Source organism: Meles meles, chromosome 14 (assembly GCF_922984935.1).
Source record: "Meles meles chromosome 14, mMelMel3.1 paternal haplotype, whole genome shotgun sequence".
NCBI lineage: Eukaryota > Metazoa > Chordata > Mammalia > Carnivora > Mustelidae > Meles > Meles meles.
In genome coordinates this window covers 73,715,854-73,729,945 of record NC_060079.1, presented here as the reverse complement: position 1 = coordinate 73,729,945, position 14,092 = coordinate 73,715,854, and the positions used below count along the sequence as shown (strand labels likewise).

The 14,092-nt window shown below is 45.7% G+C and overlaps 1 protein-coding gene across 8 annotated transcripts in view; it reads right to left on the bottom strand.

The window, feature by feature from the left end:
* FARP1 (FERM, ARH/RhoGEF and pleckstrin domain protein 1) overlaps window positions 1–14,092 on the bottom strand; it is a 280,772-nt gene that overhangs the window by 77,234 nt on the left and 189,446 nt on the right. For all 8 annotated transcript variants that reach the window (XM_045978472.1, XM_045978471.1, XM_045978469.1 and 5 more), the window contains exons 4-5: window positions 2,869–2,911; window positions 301–379 (exon numbers count right to left, since the gene is read on the bottom strand). In XM_045978472.1, the coding sequence (XP_045834428.1) occupies window positions 301–379; window positions 2,869–2,911 (122 nt within the window). The remainder of the gene's footprint in view (window positions 1–300; window positions 380–2,868; window positions 2,912–14,092) is intronic.

Sequence of the window (14,092 nt, the reverse complement as noted above, 5' to 3'; positions counted from 1 at the left end):
TCCCCAAAGTGTCCTGTGATGTGACACATAGAAGAAGGAAACTACGACCAGGAGAGGTCACAAGTCCGGTTCCCTTCACGGCTTAACTTTCAAGAAACCAGGTTTCGAGGAAAACGTGGTGCTTTCTCTCTTGCCGTGTTTGTAGGCGGAGCTGGGAGCAAAGGGTTACACGGTGAAGGACAGCGCAGACGCCGGTCAGGGAAGCGCTGTGCACATATGTCATCAGACGGTGGAGAACTTGAACCTTCTCTTCTCCTCGGCACCCCGTGGCAATAAATACCCAGTTTCCAAACCACTAACCTTGTGAGTTCTTCTTGGAGTTGTGTGTGGTCAGGTGGAAAGAATTTCACCACAAACTTGACAACAACATGCTTTGGCCCTAAAAGGCGGGGAGAAAAAGCAGGAAAGCATTTATTGATTTGTTTCAAGTGCAATTAAGGAAAAAGACTTCAGAGGGTATATCAGACACCAAATAATGAGTCTCATTCCAAGCTACCAAGAGCACATCTGCTGACATCCGGGTCACTGAACAGGTAGCTGAGGGACTAATTCCTACTCCCATGTCTCAGAGACATGGCTGCCCGTTCTAAAGTAATGCTTTGACCAGACTGTTTGATTCAGGTATTAACCTTTCCCTCTGAAGACTTAAACTGGACTCAGATTGTAAAAACAGGCATTTGTCTTCAAAAATTTATCTAATTGGTTCTTTTAGTCCAAATAGAGGGCTTTGGGTAACTTGAGGGAAAAATGAAAATGTCAGTCGGTTACAGGATTTAGGATTTTAAGCTCTCCACCAGGAGAGTTGCTGATGTGCTCATCAAATATCTATGAGCACGTATGGGCCAGGTGCTCCCCGGAGGTCTGGAGAGAAGACAGACAAGGCGCAGCCCAGCCCCCAGCCGTCAGCCAAAGCCTCTCTATACCGTCATGGGGGTGCATTCAGGCAAAATTGGGAAGCAGATCTGGGATCGGTAGACAGGGAGAGGATCAAGCAGGTGGGTAACTCTTCAGAATTAAAACATCAAGTAGAGTATAATAATTTGTAACCTGAATCAGAGCTTGTTCTGATATATGTATCAAATTTCATGTCTATCAGATATATATAAGCTTATATGAGCTTATAGACCGGAGCAGTCTTACAGGTTCTGCCCTCTGGAATGACAGCCACGAGTTTACGGTCTATGACATATAAGGAAATATAACGAAATCCAAATTTTAACAGCAGTTGTGCAAAAGCAGAAAATGTCTCTTTGCTCTACCATTCGCTGTCACAAAAAATAATGTTGTATCATCATCTGTGATCACCCATTTAAGTTGAAAAAAAAAAAAAAAACCAAAAACCCAAAGCGATGGAAGATGAAGATATGGACAATAGACACAAAATTAGGAGAAAAACGAGGCACAGAAATACTGAAGCCCAGGGACACAGGGTCCCTCGGCCCCGACCACGCTAACAATGATCAGAAACCCGAGACTGTCAAGGCTGGATCATAAAGTTACGCAGCAAAATGGGGAAGACAGGAAGGTCAGCCTATCTCCTGTCCGCAACGAATCCCGCGAGGCTACCCAGGTCCTCCTACAACCTGGAGCGAGGAAAATGCTGTCCGTCAATGCAGAAGGACAGCTCTGTCTCACACACAACTAGTCACAGCCCACGGGGATCGGAGGAGAAGCCCCGCTCAGGCTGGCCCCGAGAGCAATAGATGCCGTCTCCGGTCTGCACTTGGCAACATGCTAAAGGACACGGTTCCACACCCAGCATTTCCCAGGAGTTACCGCAGGCCCACAAGCCATCATTCTGGATGCTTCGCTACCTCCACCCGCCAGGTCTGGAGGCTTCTCAGCAACATGCTCCCCCCCACCCCCACCTCCCGCCCTCCATGCTCAGGCTCTGGCTAGCCACCCCATAAACCCATAAACATTAAACAAACAATGGAGGAAACGTTTCATTTTCAGCATCAATAATTGCTTAATTTAAAATGACAGAAGATCAACATCAATTTCAAACGCATAAGGGCCCTACAGACGCGGCGCGCCTGGTTATTACACCCACATAAATTGCTAGAAGTGGCCCAGTGGGGTTTCTTAGTCAGACATTGACATGTTTGCAGCGAGGTGTCCTGGTGCTTCCTGTTCCACTAATGGAATACGATTCTGTTTCTATCCGGGGACTTCTGCCCAGGCTGGGGCAGCAGGGAGGGAGCATTTAGACTCTGAACTTGACCTCAAAACCAAGAGTGGGGGGCGGAGAGTGGAGGGGCCGTCCTGGTCTGAGTCTCAACAAGAAGGGAGAGAGAAAGCAAGCCTTCTTTCCTTACTCCTCCTCAATCTTCTCCAGCACACGATGTAAATGCAAGCCAGACTCCCTTCAGTTCTACTTGCCATTCAGAAACCGTCCCCCCATCCATCTCCACCCCCCAACCCCAGACACTTTCGGGCACCTCGTTTTTTCCACACAACACTCTCACTCTGATTTCCCAGGCTTTGGAGAGGCAGGACAGAAAACCTAACCCCAGTCTTTGGAATACGGGGCTCCACTTTCCCCTTCAAAAGTGACAGTAACAATTACACGGGCCTTGGCCAAGGCAAGCTCAATGAGCCTGGGATGAACAGTATGCTTTAGCTATGGATCGAGACTGGATTTTCCAAGCAAGGTTTTGATGACCAAAGTGTTAAATATTAAAACTGCAGAAGTGACCTTTTAATTGCAGTTGGTTTAGTGGATGAGGACAGGAAATCGGGGTTAAAATAAAAACAACCACCACCACCACCAAGAATCTGTGCCACCAGCGCTGAACCAACAGGGCCAATGGTGTCTAGTCTGGCTTCACACTTAACATCACTGTTAAACACAGGGGAGATACTTACTTCTAATCTGCTTGACAATAGGTTTTAAGAGATCCAGCCACACCTACAAAAGAAAAAACAGATTGAGACAAATTCTCAATGGAAGAACACAAGTATTTTGAGACTTGACCTGGAGCTGTTTAAAATCACCGTATTTTTGAGTATTTGAGGCCGTCTGTTCTGTTTCCTGCAGGATGATGTATCTCCCATCACCTACCACTGGCATAGTATAGATCCGAATTTGCTGATATCATCCCTTTGAAGTTAAAAACCTCTCCCAGACGCCAAGAGTGAACTAAGACTTCTTTGCTCTCTTTTGCTCTTCTCCCACAGCTAGCTCTGCAGCAAACCCCCAGGGCCCACTGCACGTCTGGCTACAGGGGGAGTGAAAACACACGCTCCTTAATGAAACAAATACCCACGTGTTGTATGCATTTACAGAACAGCACATCTTTGAGGCATACAGGAAGGGAAGGAATAGGAAGGGAATAGGTCTGCACCAGGCACTATCCAGAAGCTTCCGACCTCTCAAAATAAGGCCAGACGGATTCAGGTTGCCTAGAAGAGGAACGGAGACTTGTAGGAGCCCATCATTTGTCCAGACAGGCAGAGTTAAGGACTGAAACCAGGCCTGTCCAGCTTCAAAGTCCAGACTCTTTTCACACACAGGCAGGACAGGAGGCAAAATTAAGAGAGAGCAGCCAACTGCCCTTAAGGATAAAGCATCATTTAACCACATTATCTGCTTTCACACGCTGCTTTTCTCTGAACTCCTTCTGAACTGTGGTCATCTGGAAAGGGTTCTACCGAAGACATGGTTACTGTGCTTAACGTAAAGAGGGTCTTATAAGTAAATATGAAAAACACAACACTCCCGAACAATGCAAAGAATTAACAGGTAATTGACAGAAAAAAGAAAAGTAACAATGGCTAACGGGGAAATTGTTCAAATTCAGGAGCAATCCACACTACAAATGCAAGGCGGAAAAATCAAATACCAATTCCACCCACTAAATTTGCACCAGGACAGGACAGTAGGTATCTGTGTATTCGTACCGTAATACCCCAGTTTGGCAGGGAAATCTGCAGTGTCAACGCTATTGGTGGAGAGATGAATTGGTATGCTTCTGGAGCCTAATTAGGTAATAATTATCTGAAGCCTAAAAAAAAACCCCACTCCTACACGCACTCTTTCATCCAGTCATGGAACTTTGGGAAATTGTACATTGATGCACACAAAGATTTATGTGAAATAAAAATGCTGTGATTAGCATTTCTGATGGTGAAAAAATTTTACAATAACATCAAATAAATAAGTAATCTCTAACAGGACACGTTACCACACAGGCATTAAAAATGGTGTTCTTGCTGAATATTTAAGTATGTGGGAAAATGTGTTTGGGCGGTTGGAAGATGGGGTGATTTCCTTTCTCCACTATCCAAATCACCTGAAGTGAGCACTAAGGATTCTCACAATGGAAGCACTAAAAATGTTAAATCTCTACTTATTCAGGGCACTCTTTCCCCATTCACCCTCTCCAAGCAGTAATATTTCTTTTTTTTAATAAAGTTTTTTTTTTTTAATTTATTTATTTGACACAGAGAAGAGCACAAGCGGGCAGTGAAGCAGAGGGAGAGGGGGAAGCAGGCTCCCCGCTGAGCAGAGAGCCCGATGTGGGGCTCGATCCCAGGACCTTGGGATCATGACCTGAGCTGAAGGCAGTTGCTTAATCAACTGAGCCACCCAGGTGCCCCCAAGCAGTAATTTTTTTTTAAATTTTTTTTAAAAGATTGTATTTATTTATTTGTCAGAGAGAGTGAGCACAGGCAGACAGAGTGGCAGGCAGAGGCAGAGGGAGAAGAAGGCTCCCCACTGAGCAAGGAGCCCGATGTGGGACTCGATCCCAGGACACTGGGATCGTGACCTGAGCCAAAGGCAGCCGCTTAACCAACGGAGCCACCCAGGCGTCCCAGCAGTAATATTTCTTAATGAAATTCTCATTTCAGTATTTCCTATCCCCTACCACTCTCCTGTAAGGGGGACAAACAACATTAACAACAACAAAACAATGACATTAGAGGGATTTGGCTGGCTCAGCCGGAGGAGATGTGATTCTTTTTTTTTTTTTTTTTAAAGATTTTATTTATTTATTTGACACAGAGAGAGATCACAAGTAGGCAGAGAGGCAGGCAGAGAGAGAGGAGGAAGCAGGCTCCCCGTGGAGCAGAGAGCCCGATGTGGGACTCGATCCCAGGACCCTGAGATCATGACCTGAGCCGAAGGCAGCGGCTTAATCCACTGAGCCACCCAGGCGCCCCGGAGATGTGATTCTTGATCTCAGGATCGTGAGATCAAGCCCCAGGTTGTATGTAGAGAGATCAGTTACCTAAATGAACTTAAAAAAAATAACGGCATTACTTGACATAGGTTTATCTCCACTGTGATAATTATAAACCTCAACCTTTAAACGTGAGAACATAAACATTTAAAACCACAATCATCGTTTGCGAGATATATCTTTTAAGATTCCTAACAGATGGATAAGGTGCCAAATGTATCTCCATGGGATAAGAAACGGAGATGGAGACAATCGGTACCCAGAGTTGGAACTTAAAACCTTGTTCTTAACTTTTTTATCCATTTAACAAAAAATTACCACGTCCCCATGCTAGACTCTGGGAATCCTGTGACGAGACAAACTTAGCATGGTCCCTGCTTTATGGAACTGATGGTCTAGTGAGGAAGAGACAGGAACCAAACCCTTCCTGACAAAAGCGAAGTTGTGTGACAGAAACTGACTGAAGGGAGGGCAGAGGACTCCCAAGGGCCGGGACGGAGGTCTGACCAGGCACGGGGGTGGAGGGAACGTGAGACCTGATATGAACACGGCATTGTTGAGGGAACGGGTCCCTGAAGATGACATCCTGTGGAGATGTGAAGGGAACGCCACAGCCCCAGAGCAAGGCGGGTGGTCAGGAAGGGGTCAGACTGCCCGCCGCCGCCCCTCGCCACCATGTTGCCATTCTTCATCCTCGTCCTCAGAGCAATATGACGTTAGATTTAAGCAAGGACCGATATCATCAGATGATTCATCTTTAAAAAGATGAAGCTGGCAGTGTGAGGACAGAAGGGCCGGAGGAGATGTGGACTGGCCCACAGCAATCGTCTGGGCGAGACAGAACACTATTCTGGACCAGGGGTGCAGAAGCAGGGATGGGGGAAAGTGGGTGGACTGAAAAAAATTTAAGAGGTAAAATCAAAAGGGATTTACTGACGGACTGGATATGGTGGCTCAGGGAGGAGATAACGACCAAATCAATACTAGGATTTCTACCGGGGGCCTCTGGACAGACGTTGGCACCATTCACAAAGACAGGAGTACCGGAAGAGGGCCAGGATGGAGGTTCTAGACTTTGATTTTGTGAGGTGTCCTTGGATTTCATGAGCAAGAGACAGCATGGCAACCGTGGGGCGCTCTTGTCTGGAGCTCAGAGGTGAAGCCTGGACAGGACATCTCACAATAGAAGTCGCCTCCACCCTGAATCCTTGGAGGGGAAGACAGCCTCACGGAGTCCAGAGGATGGAATGCCATGACCCAAGATGGCGCCTCCGCCATGGAACAGGCAGGTGGAAGCAACGAGGACAGAGGGGAAAAAAGGAAGAGCTACGTCACAGAAGCCATGGGAAGACAGCGTTTCCAGAAGGAATTATACTGAGAACTACTGAAAGGTCAAATAAGATGAGAACTAAAATAGAGAATGCGAGTTTCCATTTCTGGGTCCGGAAGATAGGGAAGTTCCTTCTTGCTGCTGTCTGCTTCCCCTGTAAAATCAGAGGGCTGCAGGACGGAGGCGGGGAGAGAGTAAGTGAAGTTATCGTGTTGCACGGGAGCACGTTAACTGGAGAACCGTAGTGGGGACCTCCCCCACCCCCGCCACGGCATGCGCACCCATGGGCCTGCACGCCTGCGCTCCCCTGGCCACCATGGCTGCCTCAGGGAACCCCCTCCGAGAACCTCCCCATCGCCAGTTCTGCCACAGAATCTGCCTCGACTTCCGCAAACCACTTGGGACAAAACAACTGTGCTCTGGCAACGTCAATGCCAATTTTATGAATTGTTTTAAAACAGCTCTCGTCTGTTTTTGGCATTTCTGTGGCAAGCATCAAACACAAGCACCAGTTTGAGCCAATGGAGCATGTGGTTTTAGAACAAGCAGGTCTGGGAATATCAAACCGGCGGGCATGAGGCTGTTGGGTAGGGCTCTGCAGCAGTCACGTTGGGGGCCATCGATCACGTCTTGGCTCACCCGGGGGGTTGGGGGGAGAACTCAGGGTCTCCGAGAACCTCTCCGTTTACCAGTTACAGTGTTAGCTGCAGGGCTCAGAAAAGGTCTTGCACAGAGAGGACTTAAATTACCCTAAATGGATGAGCTAGAAGGAGCTAGAAGACAAATAGGGTTGCTGCTGGTCAGGGGTCAAGTATGGAAGTTTTGATATATGGGGAAGGCCACTGGAAAGCATCTGAACTGGACGAGGTCATCGCAGACAGATCACTTCTCCACTCAACCTAAGCAGAACGGAAGCAAGCTCCGGCCACATTAAAAAGGTGACAAAAGCACCACCATCTTTCTGTCCCCGCCAACCGGCTCCCTAGAGGGTCACGACTGTAACGATCTTTCTCTAATCCCACTGTCTACCCCTTTGAGCAAGCCACACATCCCTGTTCTCTCCAAAACCAGGCTGCTGGTCTCCAGGGCACCCCTACCCGGCCACGTTACCGGACCGTAAAGGGATTTGGTTAACATGAATGGATTTCTCAAAATGTCAGTCCCGTCAGTACAAGTCACTGAATCAGGGAACTTCCGGGCTAGTAAGAGGTTGCTGGGGCTGCCAGGCCAAACTACCACAGACTAAGGGACTTGGACAACACACTTTAATTTCCTCACAGCTCTGGAGGCTCACGGTGTCATGGGCTTGGCTTCTCCCAAGGTCTCCTTGCAAATGGCTGCCTTCTGGCCCTGTGCTCCCATGATCATGTCTCTGTGGACGTATGCCCCTGGTGTCTCTTGGGTACATCCAACTTCCCTCTTTGTAAGGTGATAACTGTCGCCTGGATGAGGGCCTACTCTCCTGGCCTCACATTAACTTCACCGCCTCCTTAAAGGCCCTATCCTCAAGTACAGTCTTGTTCTGAGGTACTGGGTATTAGAGCTTCAACATACAAATTTCGGGGAGACACACCTCAGCCCCTAACATCTACCTTCCACCGTTTGGTTTCAACACAGCTTTCCAGCCCTGTCTTCTCGTGTCTGCCTACATTTCAGTCAGGCTCCCTACTTTCCTCTGATCTTTGGTTAATGTTAGTGTTAGAAGAAACACTTTAACGCTAAGGTATGTAGGGAAAGGCAAATCCAACCACTGTTCCCAAAGTGGTTTCTCTTCTTTCCCCTCAACATCTTTAGCCTCTGTTATTTTGGTGGGTGACATTTTAGGTAGATTTTGTAGGCAACAAAAACATCTGAGGTATTTTGGAAAGGTTCTTATTAAAAGAGTCTCAGCTGGGGCGCCAGGGTGGTTCAGTCAGTGAAGCCTCTGCCTTCGGCTCAGGTTATGATCTCAGGGTCCTGGGATCGAGCCTGGCATCTCATCGGGCTCTCTGCTCAGGGGGGAGCCTGCTTCCCTTCCTCTCTCTCTGCCCACCTCTCTGCCTGCTTATGATCTCTGTCTGTCAAATAAATAAATAAAATCTTAAAGAGAGAGAGAGACTCAGTTACTTGGTATCAGACAGAGCACTGGGAAGAGATCATTTCTTGAGCATGTCCTGCAGGCCAGGCACTAGACAACTGCTTTATACATTCTCATTTAATGTTCCTGACGATGTGATCATTTTGCACAGGAAGGAAGCAGAGTTCAGAAAGCTTATTTAAGCTGCCCAAGGTCACACACAGCCAGGATGCAATATCAAGTCCATTTGACCCCAAACCTGGGCTTTTTCTGCAAATAATATGCTGCTCGTCTAAAAGCTAACGGACTCAACAAAAGCTCGGCTCACCTCTTCAGGTTTAAAAATCAAAATTGCATGTGACAAAAAAATTTCATCAACTATAACATATATAGGAATGAGATAAAATGTTACAGCAAATTATGCAGAGTCTAGAATTCACGGCAACAAAGTAGTCTTTCCACAAGCTAACTCCTACAAGAAATAACTTGACTTTGAATTTTTGTAACAATTTGCTTAAATGTAACTTTTTCATATTAATGGTAAGTGTGGCTTTCTTTTTAAACCTGTTAGACGTTTTTTATTCTGCTCAAAATAGATGAACAGGGACTGGATTTATCTTCCTATATGAAAAACAAAACAAAACCAAAAGAAAAATATACTTAGCACAACAGATCTGAAGGCTCAGGACACCAGACAGTGAGAAACAGGGATCCCTGAGAGACAAGTAAACAGAATCATGATCACTACACTTGCCCCAGCCTTCTGCCTTGAGCAAGTTCTGGGCCATGGTACAGGGAGGAAGTATCTGGCAAGTCCATGAGTTAAAAAGGTGGGGCTGAGCAAGCTCCCTCCAGAAAGAGCATTTGAGAGAGTACAGAGGGTTCCCTTTGAGAGTCATCAACTGAATACTGATCAATGTCTCCTTGTAGTAAAAGTACCCAAGACTGCGGAGAAAGAACCAATGAAATGACTCAAGGTATCAGGCCTGGAGCTCACATAGTGTCAAGACTACTACTATTTCTCATCAGCCAGACCAGACCACCTCATGACTCTGGGGCACTGGGTAAGGTACTGAATGGCTGTCCCTTAGCAGTAAGGAATAATTAACCTTAGACTATACACCAAACCAGTCCCATCTAACATGTCTTAAAATCCAGATCTGAAAGGACTAAATGGTTTCCAAATAACTTAATTGCATCCCAGGACACTCAATAAAAGTTTATAGGAAAATAAAAGTATCCAGGATTCAACAAGGTAAAATTCATAATATCTGACATCCAATAAAGAAAATCACCAGACATACAGGGAAGCAGAAAAATAGGGCCCGTAATCAGACCCCCCCCCAAAAAAAAAATCAAATCTGACATAGAACACAGGTGTTAGAATAGTGAAAGCCATAAAGACAGTTAATTACAACTGCATTCCTTATGTTCAACAGTGACATACAGAAGATATAAAAAAAGACCTAGATAACACTTCGAGACAAAAACAACATTGTGTGAGATTCAAAAAACAACAAAAGATATTGGATGAAATTGAAATCAGGTTAGACACTGCAGAAAAAATACTAATGAACTTGAAGATATAGCAAGAGAAACAATTCAAAATGAAATGGAGAAGTAGTATCAAGAAGAGACCCCGAATTGCTAAGGAAATGTTGAAAAACAAAACCAAAACTGGCGGCATCACGTTACCCGATTTCAAGCTTTACTACAAAGCTGTGATCACCAAGACAGCATGGTACTGGCATAAAAACAGACACATAGACCAGTGGAACAAAGTGGAGAGCCCAGATATGGACCCTCAACTCTATGGTGAAATAATCTTTGACAAAACAGGAAAAAATATACAATGGAAAAAAGATAGTCTCTTCAATAAATGGTGCTGGGAAAACTGGACAGCGATATGTAGAAGAATGAAACTCGACCATTCTCTTACACCGTACACAAAGATAAACTCGAAATGGATAAAAGACCTCAATGTGAGACAGGAATCTATCAGAATCCTAGAGGAGAACATAGGCAGTAACCTCTTCGATATCAGCCACAGCAACTTCTTTCAAGATATGTCTCCAAAGGCCAAGGAAACAAAAGCGAAAATGAACTTTTGGGGCTTCATCAAGATCAAAAGCTTCTGCACAGCAAAGGAAACAGTCAACAAAACAAAAAGGCAACCCACGGAATGGGAGAAGATATTTGCAAATGACAGTACAGACAAAAGGTTGATATCCAGGATCTATAAAGAACTTCTCAAACTCAACACACACAAAACAGATAATCATATCAAAAAATGGGCAGAAGATATGAACAGACACTTCTCCAACGAAGACATACAAATGGCTATCAGACACATGAAAAAATGTTCATCATCACTAGCCATCAGGGAGATTCAAATTAAAACCACATTGAGATACCACCTGACACCAGTTAGAATGGCCAAAATTAGCAAGACAGGAAACAACGTGTGTTGGAGAGGATGTGGAGAAAGGGGAACCCTCTTACACTGTTGGTGGGAATGCAAGTTAGTGCAGCCACTTTGGAGAACAGGGTGGAGATTCCTGAAGAAATTAAGAATAGAGCTTCCCTATGACCCTGCAATTGCACTGCTGGTATTTACCCCAAAGATACAGATGTAGTGAAAAGAAGGGCCATCTGTACCCCAATGTTTATTGCAGCAATGGCCACGGTCGCCAAACTGTGGAAAGAACCAAGATACCCTTCAACGGATGAATGGATAAGGAAGATGTGGTCCACACACACAATGGAGTATTATGCCTCCATCAGAAAGGGTGAATACCCAACTTTTGTAGCAACATGGACAGGACTGGAAGAGCTTATGCTGAGCGAAATAAGTCAAGCAGAGAGAGTCAAGTATCATATGGTCTCACTTATTTGTGGAGCATAACAAAGAACACGGAGGACATGGGGAGATGGAGAGGAGAGGGAGTTGAGGGAAACTGGAAGGGGAGATGAACCACGAGAGAATATGGACTCTGAAAAACAACCAGAGGGTTTTGAAGGGGCGGTGGGGGGGGAGGTTGAGGAACCAGGTGGTGGGTAATAGGGAGGGCACGTACTGCATGGAGCACTGGGTGTGATGCCAAAACAATGAACACTGTTATGCTGTAAATAAACAAATTAAAAAAAAATAAAATTAAAAAAAAAAAAGAAATTAATGGGGTGCCTGGGTGGCTCAGTGGGTTAAGCCTCTGCCTTCGGCTCAGGTCATGGTCCCAGGGTCCCAGGACTGAGCCCCGCATCGGGCTCTTTGCTCAGCAGGGAGCCTGCTTCCCCCTCTCTCTCTGCCTGTGTCTCTGACTGCTTATTATCTCTCTCTGTCAAATAAATAAATAAAAATCTTAAAAAAAAATTAATAGGGGTGCCTGGGTGGCTCAGTGGGTTAAGCTTCTACCTTCGATCTCAGGGTCCTGGGATCGAGCCCCACACCTGGCTCTCTGCTCGGCAGGGAACATGCTTCCCTCGCTCTCTGCCTACCTCTCTGCCTACTTGTGACCTCTGTCTGTCAAATAAATAAAAAAAATCTTTTAAAAAAATTAATAGAGCACCAGAGAACTGTAGATCAACTTTGGGCAGCCTAACACACATGGAGAATTGAAGTCACAAAGGACGAAAGATGGCAGGGGAGGGGCAAAAAAAAAAAAAAAAAAACCAGACAGAAGATTAAAAGAAATAATGAAAAATTTCTAAATTTGATGAAAACAATAAACCTGACAGATCTGAAAAGCTCAGAAAACCTCAAGCATAAGAAATGTGAAGAAGGGGCACTTGCGTGACTCAGTTGGTTAAGCATGGCAGGTGGAGTTTCTCACTGTGTCCTCACATGGCAGAGAGAGACAAACATCTTTCTCTTTGGGCTCCATATTGGGTTCCCTATTTAGTGGGGAGCCTGCTTCTCCCTCTGCCTCTCTCCCCTGCTCATGTTCTCTCTCTCTGACAAATAATATAATCTTAAAAGAAAAAAACAAACAAACAAGAATGGAGAAGACAAACAGAAAATAGCAAGATGACCCATTTAAATCACATCAACAATCACACTACACGTAAATGCTCTAAATATCCCCAAATAAAAAGCAGGATTATCAAGACTGGACAAAAAGGCAAGATCCAACTTTATGCTGCTTACAAGAAACACACTGCAGGGTGCCTGGGGGGCTCAGCTGGTTAAGCATCTGCCTTTGGCTCAAGTCATGATCTCAGGGTCCTGGGATCAAACCCTCCCAAATCCTAGTGTCAAAGCCCTAACCCTCCAATGTGACTGTATAAATAGGGTCTTTAAAAGGTAATGAAGGTTTAATAAAGTCCTAAAAGTGGGGCCCTGATCCAATAGGGCCGTGGCTTTAGAAGAAGAGAAAGATGTTTGTCTCTCTCTGCCATGTGAGGACACAGTGAGAATCTCCACCTGCCATCCAGAAGGAGAGTCCTCACTCAGAACTGACCAGACTGGCACCCTGATCTCAGACTCCAGTCTCCAACACCATCTGCTGTTCAAGTCAACCAGTCTGCGTTATCTTGTTAGGGCAGCCTGAACTAAGACACTACCAGGGGCGAAACTTTTCTCCTGGCACAGAGAAAGATAGAAAATTAACAAAAAGAGAGCAATCTTCCTTCGGAGCTTTACTAGTATTTAGAAATGGGAACTGTCATATCAGATTGGTAAACGATACAGCTTTAATGCAAGACTGGTGGGCCAGCTTCCTTGGTTTCTGAGCTCAAATGCAAGTACCAAATATGACAGATATCGGGGTGCCTACTATGTGTAGGGATCCTGCTGGGCCCGTCATTATAAAGTATCTCATGACAACCTCGTAAAATCATCATTTATTAAACTCATTTCCCAGATAAGGACCAAAATCGAAGAGGTTCAGATTCTACCCAGCTGTGATAGAATGAAGCAAATGTTTAAAATGAAATTTACAAGCCACAATGCCAGCTCCTCCCAGTACCCTCAAGGGGCTTCTGAGATCAGTGGTCCACACCTATCTCTGTCCCTGAGGTTCACGCAGCAGCTCTCAGCGACCTCAGGGCCAATGTGAGGAAAGGCAGCCACGTGTAGCCGAAAGCAGGCCTGTACGTGAATCCTGGTTAGAAACCTGGTTACACAGTTCATCGTTAAGTACCGGGCAAGTTACCTCTCTGAACTGGCTCCCTGGGCAGTGCTGGGGTGTTGCCATAGAGACAGCAAGGTCTGCAGAGCCTTGCGCGTTTTACTGTCTGGCCCCGTTCGCCTACCTCTCGAACGCAGAACAAATGAGATGCATTTAGGAGTGGAGCAGAGTCATGGCGCACAGGAGATCAAGGACAGTCAGGTCTGAGTTCACCCCAATGGCAACTTCCTGGCCTTCTACCAACCCCCCAACTCTGGCCACCAGTTAACTCAAATATGAAGTACAGAGTCTCGAGTCCCAGGATCTGACTCACATTTCTGGCACAGAAAGACCAATCAATACAGCAGCTGATGAAAACACATGTCTGCTCCTGTGGGAGCAGTCTCATGGGCAC